Source organism: Apodemus sylvaticus, chromosome 7, assembly GCF_947179515.1.
Source record: "Apodemus sylvaticus chromosome 7, mApoSyl1.1, whole genome shotgun sequence".
NCBI lineage: Eukaryota > Metazoa > Chordata > Mammalia > Rodentia > Muridae > Apodemus > Apodemus sylvaticus.
The window spans coordinates 57,926,657-57,951,289 of record NC_067478.1 but is presented as its reverse complement, the minus strand read 5'-3'; the positions used below and the strand labels follow the sequence as shown (position 1 = coordinate 57,951,289).

Below are 24,633 nucleotides of genomic sequence, written 5' to 3'. Positions count from 1 at the left end.
CACAGACACACACACACACACACACACACCACACTTATACATATTCCTGGCAGCTCAGGCGTCCCTCAAATTTTGATGGATTACAGCCTTCATAGCTGGTTTGTTTACAGCAGACTTTAATCAGAGGGGACAATAGAGGACAGAACCAGAAAGCAAGAGCTCGGTCCTTGTCTCCAGAAGAGCTGGTCTCAACCCCAGGCAGTCTAGGTGTCTGAGCTCCAGTGCCTTAGTTCACCAGGAGTGTGTCGGGAGGGACACGGTCCTGTCTTTGGTCACCAATGTGGGTTGCATGGGAGAGCAAGGCAGCCACCAGATGCCACTCTTACTTTGTGCAAGAGGTTGCTGGACCCACAGTGTCAGGGTCCTTCTCCACCCCCACCGCCATCCCCAAATCCCAAATCCAGATGTACCCTGCTGTGAGCGGTGGGCAAAGGGTGGCTGCTCTCTCCTCAGAGTTTGAGAGGCCTTGTCTGGAAGTAAGCATGCTACCCCTATAGCAGCCTCTTTCAGTTGTTCCACGGTTTCATTTTTTGGAGCATCTCCTGCCTCGGCTGAGTAAGTCTAAGATATTTGCAAAGATACAAATCTTCCTGTCACTGGTGGGAACCTGTCTGCTTTATCTCAGGCTGGACACATCATGACAGAAACAGAAGTCCTAAGTGGGGGGTGCTCAGATGTTGGTTACCTGCAGGGCCCTGTCTCTGTGCACACACACACACACACACACACACAGGGAGCCATTATTTACTCTATGTTCCTAGGACTGCCAGGAATGTGTGTAAGAGTGTGTGTGTGTGTGTGTGTGTGTGTGTGTGTGTGTGTGCATGTGTGTATACACAAGTGTGAGGGTATGAACACATGAACATGTATGTCTGGAGCCCATCTTAGGTACCGCTGTATAGATAGAGCCTTATCCTATATTATTCTCTGCCTTATTCTGCCTAGGAAGGGTCTCTCACTGAAGTGGAAGCTTCCCTTTCAGCTAGGCTGACCGGCCAGAGGCAGCAAGCTCTCTGGATATCCCAGTGCTGGAATCACAGGCACGTGCCTCTGGGCGTGGATTTTATCCTTCTAAGCTCTCCTCTTTCAATTCATCCTGTATGGTAAGCCCAGATAATTTTGACCAGTTGGCCTCATAAACACACCAAACTTCTGCCCCAAGTCCTAGTGTGCTGAATGATTTGGAAATGTCTTTCTCGATCACAGTGACTCTGCATATCTAGTGCCCAATAAAACTCTGCTGAGAGAATGAAGAACTCAGGAGTCCCTAGGAAATATCAGAAGATGTTGATTTTAGACTTGACTTGGTCGCAACATCAATCTGTAGCCAAAGTTATATAATAAAAATGGTTCGCACTTAACCAGCACTCCATAGCCTCTGCTCTCTGGTCCACAGGCTCCTACATCTCCAAGTGATGGCTCAGTCCTTTTTGCTGAAGCATGGTGCCTGTCCTTTTCTCTCCTCCCTACCGTTGGTACTTACGTGAAGACCTCAAATCCCCATCCTGCCAGGGCAGTAAAGAGCCTGGGGCTGAGGTCTCGAGCTGGGTTCATGGCACAGCCAGAGTTGAGTCCAAGAGAACAGGAAATGACAATGATCAGGAGGCCAATGACAACGGGCTCCAGGCCTCTGGGGACCCCCAGGTTTCTGGAGTCAAAGAGGGCAAAGACAACCAGAAGGAGGAACATGGTAGATACCACCTGGAGAGGGAGAAAATGTTCCAGAGTTCAGTCTGTGTTCTACACACTCAAAGTCACCCGTTCTGTAAAGAGATGAAAATAATGGGTCGGAAACCCAGAGTTTTGGCTGCTCTTGCAGAGGACCTGGGCTCTGTTCTCAGCACCTATATGGCAGCCCACAACCATCTGTAACTTCAGTTCCCAGGGACCTGACGCCCTCTTCTGGCCTCCACAAGCATTGCAAACATGTGCTGCACAGACTCATCCACCTAAAATAAATAAACCTTAAAAGTGAAACTAGTGACAACCCACTGAGTGGACAGGCACGTGGCTCTTCCTTCCGTAGACATGCTAGAAGCAGACACTGCCCATGGTAGATTGGGTACCTGCCGAAGGTCACCTGGTTGGTCCAGTTCCAGAGGACATTGGTCCTCAACTTCTACACTGTCTGCTAAGCTGCTAGTCAGCAACACTATGGGACAAGGGGCAAGGTAGGAATGTGGAGGAGGGTTGGTTTAGACTGGCTGTAAAGACAGCAAGTGGGAAAGCAACAGAGGAACAGCCTAAATGGGTGGACAGACGTTTCTTTTCTTTCTTTTATTAGATATTTTCTTTATTTACATTTCAAATGTTATTCTGTTTCCTGGTTTCCCCTCAAAAGACACTCTATCCCATCCCCCCTCCGGTATCCCGTCCCCCCTCCGGCTACTCACTAACCCACTCACTCCCTCTACCCTGTCCTGGAATTCCCCTACACTGGGGCATCCAGCCTTGTCAGGACCAAGGGCCTCTCCTCCCTTTGATGACCAACAAGGCCATCCTCTGCTTGAGCTTCTTTTGGTCTGTGAATTGCATCTTGAGTAGTTCAAGCTTCTGGGCTAGTTAATATCCACTTATCAGTGAGTGCATTCCATGTGTCTTCTTTTAAGATTGGGTCACCTCACTCAAGATGATATTTTCTAGTTCCATCCATTTGCCTAAGAATTTCATGAATTCATTGCTTTTAATAGCTGAGTAATATTCCATTGTGTAAATTAAATACACCACATTTTCTGTATCCATTCCTCTGTTGAGGGACACCTGGGTTCTTTCCAGCTTCTGGCTATTATAAATAAGACTGCTATGAACATAGTGGAGCATGTATCTTTATTACATGTTGGAGAATTTTCTGGGTATATTCCCAGGAGTTGTATAGCTGGATCCTCTGGTAGTACAATATCCAGTTTTCTGAGGAACTGCCAAACTGATTTCCAGAGTGGTTGTATCAGCTTGCAATCCCACCAGCAGTGGAGGAGTGTTCTTCTTTCTCCACATCCTCGCCAGCACCTGCTATCACCTGAGTTTTTGATTGTAGCCATTCTGACTGGTGTGAGGTAGAATCTCAGGGTTGTTTTGATTTGCATTTCCCTGATGACTACGCTTGTTAGACATTTCTTTAGATGCTTCTCAGCCATTGGTATTCCCCAGTTGAGAATTATTTGTTTAGCTCTGTACCCCATTTTTAATAGGGTTATTTGGTTCTCTGGAGTCTAACTTCTTGAGTTCTTTGTATATATTGGACATTAGCCCTCTGTTGAATGTAGGGTTGGTAAAGATCATTTCCCAATTTGTTGGTGGCAGTTTGTTCTATTGACAGTGTCCTTTGCCTTACAGAAACGTAATTTTATGAAGTTCCATTTGTCAATTCTTGATCTTAGAGCATAAGCTATTAGCATTCTGTTCCTGAGACCATTTGTTTGGAAAATTGTTTTCCAGCCCTTTACTCTGAGGTAGTGCTTGTCTTTGACACTTAGGTGTGTCTCCTGAATGCAGCAAAATGCTGGGTCCTGTTTATGTATCCAGTCTGTTAGTCTATGTCTTTTTATTGTAGAATTGAATCCATTGATGTTAAGAGATATTAAGGAATAGTGATTGTTGCTTCCTGTTCTTTTTATGTTTGTGTGGTTATCTTTTTGGTTTGTTGAAAGAAGATTTCTTTCTTGCTTTTTCCAGGGTGTAGTTTCTCTCTTTGTGTTAGCATTTTGCATCTATTATCCTTTGTAGGAGTGGATTTGTGCAAAGTTATTGTGTAAATTTGGTTTTGTCATGGAATATCTTGGTTTCCCCATCTAAAGTAATTGAGAATTTGCTGGGTATAGTAGTCTGGGCTGGCATTTGTGTTCTTTTAGGGTCTGTATGAGATCTGCCCAGGATCTTCTAGCTTTCATCTCTGGTGAGAAGTCTGGTGTAATTCTGATAGGTCTGCCTTTATAAGTTACTTGCCCCTTTTCCCTTACTGCTTTTAGTATTCTTTCTTTGTTTAGTGCATTTGCTGTTTTGATTATTATGTGATAGGAGGAATTTCTTTTCTGGTCCAATGTATTTGGAGTTCTGTAGGTTCCCTGTATGTTCATGGGCATCTCTTTATTTAGGTTAGGGAAGTTTTCTTCTACAATTTTGTTGAAGATATTTACTGGCCCTTTAAATTGAGAGTCTTTGCTTTCTTCTATGCCTATAATCCTTAGGTTTGGTCTTCTCATTGTGTCTTGGATTTTCGGGATGTTTTGGGTTAGAACCTTTTTGCATTTTGTATTTTCTCTGACTGTTGTGTCAATGTTTTCTATGGTATCTTCTGCACTGAGATTCTCTCTTCTATCTCTTGTATTCTGTTGTTGATGTTGTTGATCTATGATTCCTGATTTTTTTCCTAGGTTTTCTATGTCCAGAGTTGTCTCCCTTTGTGATTTCTTTATTGTCTCTACTTCCATTTTTAGATCCTGGATAGTTTTGTTCAGTTCTTTAATTTGTTTGTGTTTTCCTGTAATACTTTAAGGTATTTTTGTGTTTTCCCTTTAAGGGCTTCTACCTGTTTACCTATGTTCTTCTTTATTTCTTTAAGGGAGTTATTTATGTCCTTCTTGAAGTCCTCTATCAGCATCATGAGATGTGATTTTAAATCCAAATCTTACTTTTTCAGTATGTTAGGGTATCCAGAACTTGCTGTTGTGAGAGAACTGAGTTCAGATGTTCCCATGTCACCTTGGTTTCTGTTGGTAATGTTCCTATATTTGCCTCTTGCCATCTGGTTATCTCTGGTTTGGCCATTATTGCTGTCTCTGACTGTGGCTTGTTTGTCCTGAAAGCCTGTGTATCAGTACTCCTAAGAGACCAGTTCTCTCTATGTACACAGGTGTGTAGGCACTCCTGGGACACCAGCTCCCTTGTGGTAATATCTGTGATTGTAGCTCTGTAGCCTAGAGTCAGCTCTGGGAGCAGATAGAAATCAGAAGACGCCTGTCCCCAGCTGCCCCTGGGTTCTTGTGTCCTGAGGGTTTCAGACTGGCTCCTCTGAGCAGCAGGGGTGGTTGTACCTGCACTCTCAGGCCTGTCTGCTCTGCTGGAAGGCTGCTATCTCTCTACACCACCTGGGTATGCAGCCCTGTGACTGAGGATGGTCTCCAGCAGCAGAAGACAGACGTTTCTTAATGGGAAAATCACACTGATGAAATGAGAGGGAAAATTTGCTTTGTAACAAAGAAAGGAAACAATAGTAAAGCTGGAGGAGGAGACCCATTCTCCCCTGGTCTTCTAGTGAGGCTTAACTCCCATCATGCTCCTGAAAGGTAACCCTATGATAATGTATCCAAGTTCAAGCATACAATTCAATAGGTGAGACTCATTCCACAGAAATAATCTAAACTATGGAAAATTATTTTTTAAAATGTATACATAGTTTGTCATGCTGAAAACTGGAAGCCATTTAAGCAAACATCAATAATGAAAAAGGTGACTGTATCACAGGACGTCTATCTCACAACTTACTACAGAAACCCTAAGATCTCTAAACAGCGCCAGTAAGGTGGCCCGGTGGATAAAGGTACTTGCTGCCAAGCCTGACCCTAAATCGACCTCCTGAACCCTCATGGTTGAAGAAGAGAACCAACTACCAAAACTTGTTCTCTGGCCTCTGCATGCGTGCTATGGCATGCACATATGTGCACATTCACATATGCACCAAATACATATAACACTTTTTTAAAAATTAGAAAAACTGCCAACATAAACGTTAAAGGCACTCTGAAGTGGTGGGATTTTCCTGCTCTATCCACTTTCTAAACTTGCTAAGCAATCACTGCTTTGCACCCTAGATGACAGCTGTGGGTTGCTGAGTATGTAATGTCTGTCGCACGAAGTGTTTTACTTTCCTGAGGTGCATAGCGTGTTTGCCTCACTTGTGGTCCGTGTGCTTCATCTCACTGAAATGTTGGCATGATCTCGGTGTGGTAAGCCCTGCTGTGCTGCTTACAGATGTGAGAACTTAGGTAGACAGAGGTTGAGGCACATGCTCAAGGGCATGAAGAAGAGTCAGGATGGCATGAGGAGCCAGTCAGGATGGCATGAGGCAGATGAATTTATAGTTTAATTTCTTTAGTGTTTCATCAGCTTTCCAAAACAACCATAGCCAATTTAATTTCCCTCCAGACAGGGTTTCTCTGTGAAGCCTAGACTGTCCTGGAACTCGCTCTGTAGACCAGGCTAACCTCAAACTCACAGATCCACCTGCTTCTGCCTCCCTAGTGCAGTGCTGGGATTGAAGGTGTGAGCTTCTGCCACCACCACCACCACACAGCAAGAAATTATGTTTTGAAAGACATGTCCAGAGAGCTCCAGTGTCTGCAGCACCCTTCCTGATCGTCTGTGGCAAGGTGGAACCCTTGGCCGTCCTCGAGCTTCAACCTGACTTATTATCTCTGCCCTTGTCACCTTGAACCACCTGCTCACTCACCTGTTGAGCATCTGACCCACAGGAGTCACAGGTGTCTAACAAATATGTGTTAGCTAGATGAACTAGTTGGGAAACTATGCTTACATATAGTCAGAGCTCAGCAACTAACACCACTGAAATAAGGCACTCCACAGCACAGTCCGAACAACCAGCAGCTCTCTTGGGTGCTGACTGACTGAATGTTGGCATTTTACTGGGCTTTCTAAGACACAGGAAGGCAGAATGCCTTCAGGCATTGGCTAATGGTTAGATCAATGGGGATTTCTAATATTTATTCTCTCTACCCAGCCATGTACAACAACTGCTTAAAAGCAACAATTCCTGGGGGGAAATGGCACATTACTCTGAGATAAGGATGCAGTGAAGAAAGTTTAGGTGAAGGCAGGTCTCTGCCATCCAGATACCAAGAGATTCTCTAAGGCACGTAACAAAACATCCTAAGGCTAGGAATCATGAGAATATATGAAACTCTACAAGATTCTGCCAGAACAGAAGAGAAAGGGAAGGAGAGGTGACCTAGGTAGAAATGTTGCTATTGTTGATTGTCTGGTAAACATAGGGCATTACCATGGGCTATCGGGTATCATCTGTGCCATTTACCAGAAGGTTAAGCCAAGGCTTTAAGAAGCTCTGCGTTCACTTGCACAGGGCAAACAGGTGGTCAGCAGCAGGGTTCAGATTGGTCTCTCTAGTGCAGGATTGATAAAGAGATTTATGCTGCTATTTTGCCTTTGGGGTGCTGTGTGTCAGGAATACCTCTGGAACCAGTGAGCTGCCAGGAAGGGAAGGAAGATAGGATGTGTCTGTGGGAAGCAAAGGAGTGTCACTCCAGGACTCAGTGGAGAGGGATGAATTGTGGCAAAGTCCACTTTGTTCCTCAGAGTCTCAGGATGGCTGGTGGAGCAAGACGCTGGACAGACAGTTCCAGTGCAGGCCCAAACCTGAGCAGTCAGCATTCCTCCCTCTTCTCAGAGAGGGCTAGCACCACCTTCACAAGAGAGCTTTCTTCATGTCCTTTGAGAGTTCCACTTTATTTTGATCTTTGTTAGAAGATACATTTGGCTAGATGTAATGGCAAGCCATCCTCAAGAAACCCTGCAAGTTTACCCAGCCCCAATAAATCTACTCCAAGGTACTCCGGTTGCTTTGTTGATCTAGCTGATACACAGCTAGTTCCAGGATTTTGTGGTTGCTGCTTGCTCAACAATTCCCACTGCCATGGGCATCCTAGTTGGGTGCAGCAGTAGACTCAGTGCTTTGAAGCTAAATTCCATCTCATTCTCAGTAGTTGCTGATATCAGAGATGTGAGGACCCCAAACATTGACCACAATGTGCCTTCAGTAATGTATTCTCTGTCATCTTTCCTTACTTGCATGATGCTATTGCAAAGGGCCCTCCTCAATCTCCTTCTCTTCACATAGCTACAGCTCCCCCTAGTGTTAAACTTCTGTTTCCAGTTAGCTCATCTGGTCTCAGAGATGGAAAGATTCTGGGAGGTAATCTGTCCCAACCTGCCCATCATCCAGTGTAGTGGCTATTCCTGGTTTTCAATTTGACTGTATCTGGAATGAACTACAATCCAGAATTAGAAGGCTCACCTGTGATCCTAATCTGGAGGCTGAGAGATACAAGTTTCTGACCTGGATCTTGAGGCATAGTGGCTATGAATTCCAGAAGATTAAGACAGGGAGATCTCTGAGTTCAAGTCATCTTGGATTAAAGGCGTGAAGACATACACCTTTAATCTAGGCCACACCCTCGGCTGGAGACCTACATAAGGACATTGGAAGAAGGAAGACTCTCTCTTCTTTGCCTGCTTGCCTTGTGGGATTAAGCAACTGCTAGATCTTTGGACTTACATCCACAGCTGCTGCTGACCATTGTTGGGGAGTTGGACTAAAGACTGCAAGTTATCAACAAATTCCCTAACTATATAGAGACTGCCCATATATTCTGTCACTCTAGAAAACTTTGACAAATACATCCAGGGTTTATCATTCCCACAGCTCCTATAGCTTACCATTTAGAGGCTAGCAAACTGTCCTCCAACAACTACTGCCAGTGGCTGCTGTCCCCAGGAGACAAGGTCTTTCCTTAGTGTAGGCCAAATTTCTTTTTCTTCTTTTTTTTTTAAAGATTTATTTACTTATATGAGTACACTGTAGCTGTCTTCAGACACACCAGAAGAGGGCATCAGATCCCATTACACAACCATGTGGTTGCAGGGAATTGAACTCAGGACCTCTGGAAGAGCAGTCAGTGCTCTTAACCACTAAGCCATCTCTCCAGCCCCGCCAAATTTCTTAAAGTCTTCTTATAAGACGTAACTTGGCATAAGTATAACTTCACTCGTCTGTAGACTCGGCCATTTATTAACACAAATTCATTCTTTGGATCTCATTGGTGGAAACCCTGCCTTTCAAGTCCTGCGTTCAAGCCTTGCATTGCATACACGATTCTAGAAGTTCATTTTACGTGTGTGATGCTCCTAGGCATACACTATCGCACATGGCAGCCACACACCTTCTTCAGGAAGCTTCCTCTCTTGTCTTTCCCACTAAAACTCTTCCTACAGTCCTAGGGCATGTAGGTTCCCTGCATGTCACTAATGTGATGCTATCGCCTTCCTCTGCTATTAATTGTTTACATTGAACAATTTGTTTACATTGAACAATTGTTTACATTGAACAATTCTTTTGAAAAATTCCTTAGGAAGGGGCTGGGATTACATGCTCCACCACATCTGGCCATCACTCTGTTCCGTAGACACTCTGTTCAAATACATTCTATATTTCTTCACAGACGCTGTTCACAACATATATTTATCATATTATTATTTTAAACTCTTAGAATGAACCTGACAAAGGTTGGTATTTGTCCATGTGGTATTTATCCAAGTGAAATGGGCAAATATATATTTGTTTTATGTGTTCCACTTGTCTACATTGGTGTACCACATGCATGCAGTACCCGTGTGGTCCAGAAGAGGGCAACAGATCACCTGAAACTGGAGTCACAGATGGCCATGAGCGATTGAGCAGGTATTCTGTGGGAGGAGCCAGTGCTCTTAACCATTGAGCAGTCTCTCCAGCCCCAAAGTCAGAAACTTTAAAAAGTTCAGCAATTTGCTGAAACCACTCAGAGAGTCAGAGACAGGAATGCTATTTCATCTCAAGGACTCGGACTCTGGATCTTGGAACGTTGCAGCTCACCTGTAGCAGCCAAAGCTTCAGGCAGGAGGTTGAGTACCCAGGGAAAGATCAGTAAATGTGTATGTCCTGATTTACTTTGTGGTCAAAGTGGAAAAGGAGACAGTGAGGATTGTGGGTCTTTTCACAAACCGACCAATACAGCTGTAGCTCCTTGTGACAGGGTCTCTCAGTGTAGCCCTGGTTGACCTGGCACTTCCTATACAGACCAGGCTGGCCCAAAACTTGTAGCACTGTTCCTCCTACCTCTGCCTCCCACAGGCTGGAATTAAAAGTGTGCAGCCACCACACCCAGCAGGCGCCACTTCAAATCTTAATCTAGTTAAGACACTTAGCCCCTTTGAGAGTCAGGTGAAGCTAGGACTTATGGAGAGACAGGGCAGATTCCTGGTCCCCCGCGCCCACCCCAAGCTCACTGCCATATTTCACAGTCCTTGGATGCTACACAGTCCTGTACATGCTGTCTCTTGTAGTTATCACCCTTAGACCATGAACACAAGAAACACTAGAAGTGGAGTGGACTTCATTTGCCTCTAGTGAAGGCAGCCACTCTGTCTGGGTCTTAACTGATAGGAAGCAGCTATATGTGTTAAAAAGGAAGCAGAGGGGCTGGAGAGATGGCTCAGCAGTTAAGAGCACTGACTGCTTTTCCAGAGGTCCTGAGTTCAAATCCCAGCAACTACAAGGTTGCTCACAACCATCTGTAATGGGATCTGACATCCTCTTCTGGTGTGTCTAAAGACAGCAACAGTGTACTGATATAAATAAGAATAAATAAAGCTTTAATAAGAAAAGGAAAGGATGCTGAGAACCCTTCTAGTGGCATCAGTGTCTTCAAGGGCAAATCACTGCTGAGAAAGCTCACTTCATAGAGAAGCCTCTGACTGGGGAATGCAACCCTTCCCTTTTGACAGGCATACAGTGCTCCAGTACATACCCTACTCCCACCCACGTCCAATCCCCATCCCCACTTTCTATCATGTCTTTCCACCAATATCAGGTCCTTCACTTACTTGGTCTACAAAGGCACCTGGCATGGATACGAATGGAGCTGGGTATGTCGCAAAAATGAATGCCGTTGCATTTTCTCCCGTGATGAGCAGGTTTCCATCAGCAAAGGCCATGAGTCCATCTATAGAAGACAGGGCTTGGGGACATTAGTGTTTTCTGGAAAGGGCTGAGGGAGGGTGTCCTAGTCAGCTTTAACTGCCAACGTGGCATTGTCTTGGGTAACCTGAGAGGGGAATCTCAACTGGGAGATCAGGCTGGCCTGTGGGTATGTCTAGGAGGGATTATCTTGCTTATTAATTGATGAAGGAGGGTCCATCCCACTGGGGAGGGGCACCATTCTCCAAGGTGTTCATTCTAGACTGTATAAGAAAGTTCTCCATAAATGAACCTGTGCGTAAGCCAGCAAGCACCATCCCTCCATATTTTCTGTTTCAAGCCCTTGCTTTGAGTCCCTGCTTTGATTTCCCTCCGTGAGGGACCATGAAAGGAACGCTCTCCTCTATCACAGCCACAGAAGTAAGAGGAGGACAGAGACCCATGCTTGGTATTGAGCAAATCAATAGAAGTGAAACAGTCTTTGTGGTAAGGTAGCCTTAGAGACCCCCAGGAGAGCCCCAGGATGGTGAGGCAGAAGCAGGAAGCCCGTGCTTGGCCCGGTGCTTCATCTAAACGTGGACGGAATCCTTATAGGGTCCTGGAAACCAATCTCCTTTGGGTGGGTGGGTGTGGGGAATTCTTGGAATTTTTAGATTGATTTAAAGCCAAAGTGTGACTTTAACTTGTGTTAAATGGAAGTCATAGCTCCTAGGATGGTCTTTATTGCTCCTAAAAGTTTACATCAGAACTTGACAGCATACCCGGACACTGAAGATGCCATGGGTGGGCTGAGCCAGGGATCCGGCGGCCACTGATACCGGCAGCACGGCAGCACCTCTTTACAGAGCTGCTGGCTCCCTGAGTTTCTGATCCGACATCGAATCCCCCATTACACACCCTCAGAGAGACACTATGGAAAGAAGCCCCTTTGCACAACCTGTTTCCCTAGGGTTTGGACCATCAATGTCTACAGTTTGCCACTCAGAATGCTCTGATTCTCATCTTGGGTTGTTTGCAAAGAACTATTTTAATAGTTGGTGCTGCAGAATCCCGAGATCTCTTAGCCTTAAGGACTTTGGAAGTCTCTCGTTTTTCAGAGAAGGAAACTGAGAGCTACAGGGTCTAATGCCTTATTTATTTACTTATTCATTATTTATTCTGAGACAGGGTTTCAAGTCACTCAGGCTGGCCTGGAATTTGCTTTATAGCCGAAGAATGACCTTGAATTCCTTATGATTCATTCTTCCTCAACCACTTAGGATTATGGGCATGTGCCAACCTTGCTTCATTCCAAAATGATTCATTTAAGTCACAGAGCTAGTTACCGTAATGGTCATAGCTTAGTCCTGGGTCTGCGATTGCTGGGAGTACATTTTCCTGAGGGCTCCTGAGCAGACACCCAGGCTGTTTGCTAGAAGGGGCAGAGGCTCCCACTCGGCCTGTCTCTGGCTGTGCTTCTTCAAAGGCATGTTCCCCGATTCCTACTCTAAATATTTACAGGGCCACAGCTTTCACAACTGGGCAGGACTTTTCTCGTCAAGTCAGAGAAAGCAGGAGAAAGGCAACTGGCACATTGCCTATGTTCATACTGTAGTGCAGGGTGAGCCTGAAATTAGGCTCTTAAAAGCTGTGCCATCCCTCCTTAAGATTCATATTTTGGCATCTAGAGAGGTGGCTCAGCAGTTAGGAACTGTAGCTGTTCTTCCAGAGAGGATCTGAATTTGGGTCGCACACCCTCATGGTGTCTGTCTCACGATGGCCTGTAACTCCAGTTCCAACGAATCTGATGTTTTCCTCTGGCCTCTGTGAGAAGCAGACTCACAGTGGTGCACAGACATATATACTAGTTAAAACAACAACATACAAGAACATCTTTAGATACAAAACAAAACAAAAAACCAGATTCGCAGATTTTATTAAAGGGCTTCATAAATTGACCCCAGGTGATAACTCGGCCACGTTGTCACAGTGCTTCCTGTTCTTGCTGTCTCACTGCTTCCTACCAAGAACTCAGGCTTTCAAGGAACGCCCTGCCAGCCCTCCAAATCTTCAGTACTCACCGTAGTAAATGCCAAAGACAGTTGCAGCCCCGGCAAAGGCTCCCACAAACTGGGCTCCCACATAGAATGGGAACTTAAACCACTCCATCCTTCCAAAGGCACACATTGCGAAAGTCACAGCTGGGTTGATGTGGCCCCCTGCAAGGAAGGAGAGACAGTCAAGCTGGAGGGCAGAAAGTGGGGGTGGGGAGAGGGAAACAGAGACATGGGTGAGTGTTGTGCGAGGGAGAACTAATCATTTGTGGCACCATTAAACACCATTGAGAATATTTATCCGTATGAAAAGGAATGCAGACATTTAAACACTTGGTGTGAGTAAGCTGCTTATTTTCTGTTTAAAGTGGAGTTTTAGCCATCAGTTAAAGAACTCAAGTAGATAGTTGTAAATTATTACTGTGAGTATATGGTAAGGCAGTTGAGGTGTAAATACACAGCGAACAAATTCTCTAGCACATGCCGAGAGGCTGTAAAGTCATTCTTAGCATGGGAAGGGAAGGGGTGCTGTCCTGGTGGGTTCCCTGTGCCTGTCCCAGAGGCAGAAGGGCTTTATCATGACTGCCATGAAAGAATGGATCCTTCTAGGTCCCTTTGTGTAAACGATGTGTTTTCTCACACAGAAATGTGGCAACAGCACCTTCAACACAACCCAAGCCATAGGTAGCAAAATTGGCTTCCTGATTCTCGGCTACCCATAGGTCAGAGAGAAGGCTTGCTTTGTGCAAAGCCACAGATGTTCCCATGTGACTGTGGACTCAGCTGCAACATTTACTGAGTGATTTGCCAGATATTGTCACTGTGGTATTATTTAGACTTAAGAACCTGATGGAGGAGCTGGAGAGATGGCTCAGCGGTTAAGAGCACGGATTGCTCTTCCAGAGGTTCTGAGTTCAATTCCCAGCAACCACATGGTGGCTCACAACCATCTGTAAAGGGATGTGATCATATACATGACATAAATAAATCTTTAAAAAAAAAAACTAATGGAATGGACTCTGCTCTCATTAAACTAGTGAACAAACTGAGAAATGGGAACTTTCTTGAGTCAGTGAGTGATAGAACCAAAATTCAAGTCCAACTTCATCTGAATTTAAAAGCCAAGTTCCATTAATTCACTTCTAGACTTCCTTCAGCACATTTATAAAGATTTCTCTACCTTGGGACTGGAGAGATATCTCAGTGGTCGGGAACTCATATTGCAGAGGATTCGAATTTGGTTCTTGGTACCCACCCTGGGTAGGTAGCCCATAACATTTTAACTCCAGCTCCGACGTGTCCAGTGCCCTGTTCTGGACTCTGCATGTATGTGCACTCACATGCATATCCTCCCTTTGTTCTCATATATATAATTAAAAATGAATCTAAAACCAAGATGTATCTGCCTTGAAAATTAGGTGTGTGTGTACTTGTCTATGTCAAAACTTGCATGGTGGGTGTGTACACACACACACACACACACACAACTTTAAAAAAAATAACCAGGCAGCCTATATACTTTGAGTAGCATGCTACATAATTCCGGTGTGGTAAGCTCTGATTGGTTGATTGGTTGGCACGTTCACAGTGGATCAGGGCACCCCCTTATAACAAGCTGACAAGGATGCATAAGGTGAGCCTGAAGAGCATGGCTGGCACTTGATGTGGAAGGGGGATCAAATTCATTATCAAAGTGAGCACATTGAAATGTGGATGCTCAGGTCAGATGTGAACAAGATACCAGCTCCTGATGGCAGTGGTGACTGATGATAATCCTGAACCAGGGCCCTCATCAGAACCATGGTCAAGCATGGCTCGAGAGGCCCAGCCCCCATATACAGAGTCATGCTTCTCCCCCAACGCCCCAAGTCTCCAGCCTCGGGTTGACAAAGGGTTTTGGCTGCTAAGCCACAAAGGCAGCCACCTCTGCCATTCAACTCCAGCAAATATGAGCAAGGAAATTCCAAAATATCAAAGCATGAATGACCCCCTGGATCCTGAAAAGTACTTCACTTGTGAGGCCTTGCTTTTATGGGCTCTGGAAGTCAGCTTAGTAGGAAGGTTGGAAATATGAATTTGCACAAACACAGGAGCTGATGGGAAATTCCCGGAACCAGGCTATATCTGTTCCTTTTCTTTTTGTGGCTGCATGGAGAGTCCTTTAGTTAACACAGAGCAGGAAAGGGAAGATGGGACAGAGGACCCAATAACAGCTTACAGACCAAATGAAACACCTTCCATTTCTAGACTTCAGAGGGGAGGAGGGTCTGAGCCTGGAGGAACCTCTGAGCTAGAGGAGCTGAATCTCTGAGCATAGCAGTTGAGTGGAAGGCACCAGACCAGACAAAGGGCATGGTCCTCTCTAAAGGGGTAGAACCTATGATCTAAGGCAGACAGCCTGGAGGCACTCACTGTGGAAGGACAAGAGATACTTAAAAAGTCACCTCCGATCAAAACCATCCCTCAGGAGTACCTTTCCAAGTAAGGCTTCTAGAATGAGCTCTCTTCTAAGATAAAATTTCCTGGAGGTAGGTTTATGCTCTGCAATCTCTGGAAAGCACCCTGAAAGCCTAATTAGCCTCAGGTCTTATGCGACGTCAGCCACTTGGTGGGCATCTTAGATAAGGAAGCAGGTGAACTCATCCAGGGGCTTTGTTTAGATGATGTAGATGAAAAGACATCTAGGGGCGGTTACTTGGACATCAGCAAAGGTAAGTCTAGGAGGAAGCTTTGAAACACTAGTGAGAAGAAGGGGCTAAGGAGCGACAGGAAGTTCAGAAATGGAGGAGGAGCAGTGGCTGGGGTCCAGATGAGCTATAGAACTTTCTCTCTCTAGACCCGAGAGGCTTACTGCAAGGCCAAGGCCAGAACAGTGTAGTAGAAAGAACATGAGCACTGGGGTCGGAGTGTCCTGCCCTCACATATTGGCTCTGCCAAGGTTGCTTTGATGATCATATTATCCACATAAAGACCCCACCCCCCCGGAGAACAACTGGAGTCCAACAGGCCCATGATGTGGAACTTGGGCAAGCTAAGTGAATTCTTTAAGATTCTGTTCTAGGCAAACTCCTTCTCACCATCCTTGCACAATTCTGCGATAGATACCTTGTATTTATCCAGTCTTTGAGCAAGGCTATTCTGCTTTTTCAATTAATTCATTTACAAAATGTGACATCAAAAGTAGTTATCAACAGGATTCACTGAGATGCCTGAGAGGTAAAGGCATTTGCCACCAATCCCACCAACCCAAGTTCAAGTCCCTGACACCCATATGGTAAAAGGAGAGAACTTTTGGCCTCCACATGCATTCCATGGCATATGTTCATACGTGTACACACACACACACACACACACACACACACACACAAAGTTTTTAAAAATAGTTACCATCAGGCAGTACCATGCTACATAATTAGGTGCGGTAAACTCTGATTGGTTGGTTGGCACATTCACAATGGAGCAGAATGCTAAAACTCCTTTAGAGTGAATTGATTCTTTATACTTAAAAGTGAAAGGCCACTGACTCCATCAGCCTGTGGCCACAAAATGGGATCATATTTATATTCATGTCCAGCATGCACTGGTTATTCTTGAGTTTTCAAAAAGGGCTTCCCATGTGGCTACAAAGCCTGTTAGGTACAGCCACCTTGATAGACACCTCCCACACAATGGTCTTCTCTGGTTCCCAAAACCAGATGCTGTTTTCTGTGTAGTTGTCATGGAAACTGCATGCACTATCCCTGCACATGCCCAAGTCATAGGTTCTCAGAGCATGAACTATGTATGATAGTTCCAAACAGAGGCATGATAGAGCCTCCACTCCAACTCCACACTACCATGTCCTGAGCTGGGCTCATCCACTATTTTACTGGTGATTTGAGACTCTCATAGTCTCTTATAAACAGTTTGGTGAGACCCAAAGCCTCCCTGACTCTCACTCCTGAGGACTTAGCCTTAGTACAGGGGCCAGACGGGACAGCTCTTTGCCATCTTCCTATTCCCTTATCCTTCCTGCTGGTCCTTCCAACTCTTTCCCCTACAATGACTCCTTCAGTCCCCAAATATAACAACGAATGCAAAGATCCATGACCCGCAGTGGCAGTGATGAGGTCAACTACACAGACAGAATCCAAGTCCCACATGACTACATGCCATTGTTAAGCTCAGGGTATCATACAGACAAAATAGTCCAAACCAATGGCTCTCCGCCAGTGGGTTGCGACCCTTTTGGGGATTGAAAGACATTTTCACAGGGGTTACATATCAGATGTCCTACATATCAGATCTTTATGTTATGACTCATAACAGGGGTAAAATTACAGTTATCAAGTCATAATGAAATAATCATATGGTTGGAGTTCATCACAACATGAGGAACTGTATCAAAGTGTTGCAGCATTAAGAAGGCTGAAAACCAATGCTCTAAACCCTGTCTCCATCTTTTTAAAAAAAATGACTAAAAGTATTCCTATATTCATAATGGATGTGTCAAGACTACACTTACCAGAATGTGCTGGGAGGTGTAGGGGATAGAAATGGAACATTTTGACCACTTGTTTCAAGAGTGTATTTCATGTCAGGTGTCATGGTCCCTCACACTAACCTAGCTCTTGCAGGAACAGGGAAAATTTTCCAGTAAATCTTGTGCTTTCCTTTTGGTGAGTGATACGATGCTGGAGTCACAGCAAAAGCTGGGTGACTTGACTGGAGACACTGCTCATGCCAAACACATCACAAACATAGAACTCTGGCTATCTTCCTATAATCATGGAAATGTTGTCATCCAGTAAAGGATCATTTGCGGTATCACACCCACAAAGCTACAGGGAGTCTGGGCATTATTCTTCCCCATTCCAGTGGCATATTTATCACAAGACCAGACAACCCACCTAACCTATCCCTTTTTCCAGAGTAATTTTGCCCCTAGTAGACCACTGTGGGTCAACTTTGCCAAATCCAGGACTTATAGCAATTTAAGGACCCTCTCTCAGCTCCATCTCTCTCTCTCTCTCTCTCTCTCTCTCTCTCTCTCTCTCTCTCCTCTCTCTTACTCTCTCTCCTCTCTTCTCTCTCTCTTTCCCCCTCCCCCTCTCTCTCCTCTCTCCTCTCTCTTTCCCCCTCTTCCTCCCTCCCTCTCTCTCTCTTCCTCCTCTCTCTTTCCCCCTCTCCCTCTCCCTCTCCCTCTCTCTCCCTCTCCCTCGCTCCCCCCCCCTCTCTCTCTGATATGAAGACAATAACACATTCCAACAGAATGTTATTATAAGGGAGAGAGATGGCTAAGGATGTCCCAGGCCCAGCACAGTGCCTAACATGCCAAGTTGTCTCAATGCCTTCTTTGGACACTTTTGCTTTAGTGCTTGGAACCCACATGGGCATCTCCATGACTCAAAACACTTGGTACTGCTCCCAATCTCTTTCTAAGTTTTCACCCTGCATTCAATAGCAACCCAGCATTTCACTTTGCAAAACCTTGCAGGTGGCCATTATCTACCCGTCCATCAGGGAAGAACTAGGTTAATGTTTTCTAGCTCAGATACACACTGTCATGAAGACAGAGCTGACCTTGTACAAAACCTAGCTTCTCTGATTGTAGCTGATAAAGGCCCAAGGACATGTCTCTGCTGGTGTGATCTTTGCTTAGCTATTCACAAGCTTATCTGGGAAATGGTTTCCAAGCAAGAGATTCATAAAATAAAAAGTACGGATTACTGGACAATACATTGCAGCTGCCAGGGATGGCTCGGATGTGAGTGCTAACTCTTCCTTTGCAGAAGCCACTAACCATTTGTTGGTATTTAAACTTTACCATCTTTAAAAAGGAGATCATGGGGGCTGGAGAGATGGCTCAGAGGTCAAGAGCCATGTTTCTTCCAGAGACTGCTCTTCCAGAGATCCTGAGTTCAAATCACATGGTGGCTTATACCCATCCATAACGAGATCTGATGCCCTCTTCTGGTATCTGAAGACAGATACAGTGTACTTACATATATAATAATAAATAAATCTTTTTAAAAAAGTGTTAAAAAGAAGATCAATACATATTCTTGTAGGATTGTTGAGACATAAGAAATAAAGCATGGAAAGTGGCCAACCCTGCTAGCACATTGGGACTGTTAACAGTCGGATAATAGACTGATAAAGAGTTCTATTGCATACCAGAGACACCAAAAGTCACATAAAGAGCCATCACAACTGCCGTTGCAAATCCAATATTGATAGTGATGATTCCGCCAAAATGTCCTCGACTGAGAACTGCTTGGGCAATAGAGCCACATCCAAGGACCTAGAAGGAAAGGACAAGACAACTTGTCAAGGAAGTGAGCCTGGGCACTGCTTAATGCAATATGCATTCATGGTAGCACATGAATCTTTAAAGTCATGAATCAAGCTTCTTTAAATTCTAAACAATTCAAAGTATAATGCTCTGGCTGTCTCCAAGGCTACATCCAGGTTACATATGAATGAATCTTACTAGGTGTATACAATGTAAACATTTTGCTTATAACTTAGTTTTTGACTTTTATTTTTATTTTTATTATATTCAACATATTTTTATATATTGTTAAATTCAATATATTTTTCTACTAATTATTCTTTTATACTTATTTAGTATATACTTTTATATACTAAAAATTCAATATATTTTTATACTAATCATAAAAAAATGGACATGTTATTAAATGAACATAAAAACATAAAGCCTTTTGTTTGTTCATTTGTTTTACTTTTAATAGAGCTTAAAATCTTGGCTCTTACTGTGGTGCAAACCCAAAATAAGAACAATTTTTAGACATTGGAGTTCAATATAATAAGGCTGTACTTCAATGTCGCTCACATCACCAAAGGATTTTACCTCCATAGTAGCTAAGCTAAGAGTTGACAGTTCTGCTGTGCCAAGGAATGAATTGTAGGCACAATTATTTGGAGACAGATTTCCTGCTATAGCCAAAGCTGTTTGACTTGAGTGATTGTCATCATTCTCAGCCCACAGGGAACAGGTTACATTCATTTAGGAAATGGTGTGTGTGTTAAGATGGTCTATTCATGAAGTCATTCATCAACTGTTTCAGTGAACAAAGGCTCTGCTTGGAGGGTGGCACAGACATTAGTTGAGGGTAAGATTCTGTTTCATTGGCTGTGATAATTTTGAAAAGCATTCATCCCAGAAAAAAGAATAACTTATAAGGTCATCTTCAAAATTGATACAATAATTATAAATATCAATCAAAACATTCAGTCTCACTCTTTGTTGTTCTCTTACAAGCCACTTCCTAAATTAATTGACTATGTTTCTTTTGGCTATATAAGTAGTTTTTAAATATGTAAGCTGTTCTGAAAACCATAGTATGGAGTAAAAACCTCAAATAAACAATCCTACTTATAGAGAGGCTGAGATAGGAGAAGCATGATTTCAAGACCATTACGTGGTACACTTGCTTATAACTTATATATCATGTACGTTTATACCATGGTCTAGACTCCTCAAAGGGATGAAAAAAGATTCCAAATTTGGGAGTGTAAAAACTGTATATAAATACCTTCTTGATAGTGATGAACTGGTTATATACGAGACATTCAATACACAGGATGATTTCAGCTTAACCCTCCCCATTGGCAGATGATAAACTGGTGGTCTTTAGGTTCCACTGTCTCCAGTTCAAGGATATATCCACACATCTTATTTGCAAATTACTGGTCTTAGAAGAAGCAGAAGAGCCTGGCTTCTGGAGGAAAGCCCTTGATATGCATATTACAAACAAGACTTTGACTTGATCCACAGCCTTGGTGCCTTATTCTATATTAAGTGGTAAATCAAGCCCCAATAGCAGTGTGTTCTTTTCCTTTTTAGAGCACCCTGGTTCTATTCCATAGCCTAACAACCAATTCTCCCCACCCCACCCTACCCTAGGATCCCCATCATTTCAACTGTCCAAACTAATCTCACATTTGTGCCTTCATTTTGTCTTTGTAATCTATAGCCAATCAATGTTGAGTATAACTTCTGAACTAAGTGAATAGCATCAGTATGGTCCTCAGAAAGTAGGGTTGGATATTACTGTCATCTGAGAGGAGCTACTCTAGACCACCAGGGCTGAAGCAGTTGGTACCCTCCAAACAAGAGTCTTCCCCGGTCAGGATTCTACTGCGCCACTTGAAGTGACTTGAATGTGTCCAGAGAGGCCTCTGACATGTCTGATTTCGCTCTGATATGTGGTCTCTCTCTATTTCTGTCCCAGATGTTGAAATTGCCTTGGGTGTAGCAGCAAGGGGCATTGTAAATGGCACTGTAGGCTGAGGGAGAGGGGCAGAAGGAAAGGTGTGCTGTTAGGGCCCCTGTGCCCCCAAAACCCTCTTTCATCTTTTACTTGTATTCTGAACTGTCTTCACTGGGCATTCTCTCATCTGCTTAGCCCACTCAACTGCCTTCCTACAACTAACATCTCCTACTGGATTCAGTTCCTGTTACTAGACTGGAAGGTCAGAAGGCCATGTGAGTATTGAGTTCCACCTCTGCAGAACTACTCAAACTTAAGATTGTGTTTGTGTTGTGGATGAATCCTAGATTCAGGCAGGTTTGGTAGGGCATTTCATTTGTACTCCACTGAAATTATCTGGAAGCTCCTGCATTGGTATGTCTGCCTTGTGGGAGGTGCGGGCTGCTCACTGTGGCTTTAACTGGGGTGCAGAGCAGAGTGCCTACAAGGGGCTTCTGCATGGTGGCTTGGCTTGTTCATAAAATGCTGGGTGGCTTTAAAAGATGAGCACCGTGCAGCCCCAGGGTCTGTGTTCTTAATTCTATACCATGTCCCTGGCAGTGTGTGGCATTTTGATAATTCTGAACTGGATAGCAGACAGAAGGAATCTATTGTAGGTGTTTTTTGGGTTTTTTCTACACTATACATACATACACAGAGACAGAAAACATGCTAAATGTGTTGGTCTCTGTATCTAATATTTTAGTTTCTAAAATATTCACATCAAATCATCAGATTGGCCGGGCACTGGTGGCACACGCCTGTAATCCCAGCACTTGGGAGGCAGAGGCAGGCAGATTTCTGAGTTTGAGGCCAGCTTCGTCTACAGAGTGAGTTTCAGGACAGCCAGGGCTACACAGAGAAACCCTGTCTTGAAAAAAAAAAAAAAACCCATCATATTGTTGTTTTTCTGTTGGGTGTGAAAGCTCCTTTCATGGTAGCTGTGTAAATGAACAACACATTGCTTCTCAATCTCAGCTTGCCCCTCCACTAAAAGGCGGCAATCATCCCTAGGGCTTGCTTCAAGGGGGTTTTCAATGAAGGTTCAAGTGAGATAACACTAATGAAAGCACTGTTTAAACAGCAAAGGGCGATCATAAATGCAAATGCAGGAACTGTTTTCAATGTAAATGCAAAAGGGAAGCTAAATAATTAAGTCCACAAACTCACTTCCTGGCAATAAGAAGCAGGGGGAAGGTACACTTAGGTCAGGCCATAGCAATAGTTTTTGAGTCACTGCTAACCATAGAGTCAAGTGTGGGTGAGGGGGAAGTTAGAAAGCTTCAAGAGGTTTCACTTGTTTTCGTTGGCCTCCCAACGACCGGCATTTTATGTTTGTGTGCGTGCTACTGCTCTGGGCAGGAGTGTGACAACAGAGTAAGTCCTGGTTTCATTAGCAGATTTTTATGCCTTTGAGGGCAAGAGAAAGTTTCAATAGACAAGGTATGCTGCTCTATTACCAACCACTAAGCCAAACACTCTGAAGCCATCTTGGCTCCCTGCTTCCCGCCTTGAACACTGATAGCAATGTTCTTACACTTTCTTGAGCCTTCTGGCCAGAGTCCCCACCACCCTCTACCCATCTAGTGGAGCTAGATTCCATGGCTACAGCTGTACGCAAAAGTCTCTCTGCTGCCCAAGAAACATTGCTGCACATCCAGACTCTCCACTGCCTTGTCCCTTGGAGCCCAGACCCTCTTCTGCCCAAAACAGATCTACAGCGTGGCATGCTGGCCTCTCTGAGCCCTTGGACTGTTGGCTGCCATTCCAGCTGCTACCTGCCTGCTCACAATGTGACTTTCTCCTCACTTGCATCTCCAAACCCCATCTGTTCTTAATTCTGAACTAAAACACCACCTGCTTCGACCACCCACCGCCCCTCGCGGAGCTCCACTACCCTTTTCAAATACTTCCAAATGCTGCAGTCCTCACACATCACAATTATGTTGAGATGTTCTACCAAGACCAGTGGTTCTCAGCCTGTGGGTTGCAACCCCAGTGGGGACGGAAAGATCCTTTCACAGGGGTCGCCTAAGACCATTGGAAAACACAGATATTTACATTATGATGCATGACAGTAAGGCTGGTGAGATAGATGGTTAAGAGCACTGACTGCTCTTCCAGAGGTCCTGAGTTCAATTCCCAGCAACAACATGGTGGCTCGCAAGCATCTGTAATGGGATCTTCTGGTGTGTCTGAAGACAGCTACAGTGTACTCATATAAAATAATAAATAAATAAATAAATAAATAAATAAATAACACTCTTATTTAAAAATGATTCATAACAGTAGCAAATTACAGTTACAAAGTGGCAATAAAGATAATTTTATGGTTGGGGAGATTACCACTAACGTGAAGATCTGTATGCAAGGGTTGTGGCATTAGAAAGGTTGAGAACCACTGCTCAAGACTATTGTCCCCTAGATATAGAGCCCAGTTGGTAGAGCGATTACCTAATATACAGGAAGTCCTGGGTTCAGTCTTCAGCACCTCACAAAGACATGGTGGTGCCCACCTGTAATCCCAGCACATGGATGCCACATGGAGGTAGGAAGACCAGAAATTTGAAGAGATTCTCATCTACCTATCTGGTCCTATGTGAGATAATGTCTCAACACTCTCCCAAATAGGCCATAATGCTATAATGTCTGCCAGCGCTGCTTATTCTAACTCATGCTGAAACAAAACTCGATGAAAAAGTAAGACAGTTAAGCACAAGCAAAACTTTTTTTTTTTTTTTTTTTTTTTTTTTTGCAATCGTGATTGCAGAAGTGGGGGAAGTAAGCTTGGGGTAAGATGATTTAAAAAAAAAAAAAAGAGGTGTGATTTCTAAGGAAGATTACTTGGAAGTTCCAAAAGTTACAGACTGAGTCACAAGCTTGTGACAAACCATTTACTAGACACAACATGGAACTTCGCATAATGAGATGGTTTCTATGAATTGCTGAGGGCAGTAAGAAGGAGTGGGAAGACTGGGCCCTCACGGTCTTGTTGTTACTGTTGTTGTTGTTGCTTCTGCTGCTGCTGTCTGTGACTTTTCTTGAGGGTCTCATATATCTATCACTTCCTTTAAAATGTCAAACAAGATGTCCTGGAGCTGGTGAGATGGTTCAGTGTTTAAAGCACTTGCTGCTCAAGCTAGAGGACCTGAGTTCTGATCCCCAGAACCCACAGAAAGCTGGGCTGGCACCACATACCTGTACCCAGGCTCCTGTCTCCAGGTGGAAGGTAGAGACGGGAGAATCTTGAAACCTGAAGCTTGATGCCCACCTATCCTGGCATACACCAGAGAGAATAACAAAGAGGCCCTGCCTCAAAGAAATCAGACGGTGGGAGCCTGCACCTGAGGCTGTCCTCTGCTCTGCGCTCTGGGATGCTCCCCACGCCAACACACCACAGAACCAGCTGTGTCATAAGCTATGGCACTGGCCAGCATTTGGGGGAGCTATTCAGGATTAATATCCGTATTAATTACTTTTCATTGCTATAAGATACTATGACTGAAAGCAAGTTATGGAAGGCCACAGAGGGGGCTCCCTAGCAACGAGATGTTTTGAGTTAAGCACTTTTCGTACATTAGTT

General features: G+C 44.2%; 1 protein-coding gene across 3 annotated transcripts in view; it reads right to left on the bottom strand.

The window, feature by feature from the left end:
- Positions 1 to 24,633, bottom strand: part of Aqp9 (aquaporin 9) — a 50,546-nt gene that overhangs the window by 4,307 nt on the left and 21,606 nt on the right. For all 3 annotated transcript variants that reach the window (XM_052187867.1, XM_052187865.1, XM_052187866.1), the window contains 4 exons: positions 18,952 to 19,078; positions 12,823 to 12,960; positions 10,669 to 10,787; positions 1,484 to 1,701 (listed from right to left, as the gene is read on the bottom strand). In XM_052187867.1, the coding sequence (XP_052043827.1) occupies positions 1,484 to 1,701; positions 10,669 to 10,787; positions 12,823 to 12,960; positions 18,952 to 19,078 (602 nt within the window). The remainder of the gene's footprint in view (positions 1 to 1,483; positions 1,702 to 10,668; positions 10,788 to 12,822; positions 12,961 to 18,951; positions 19,079 to 24,633) is intronic.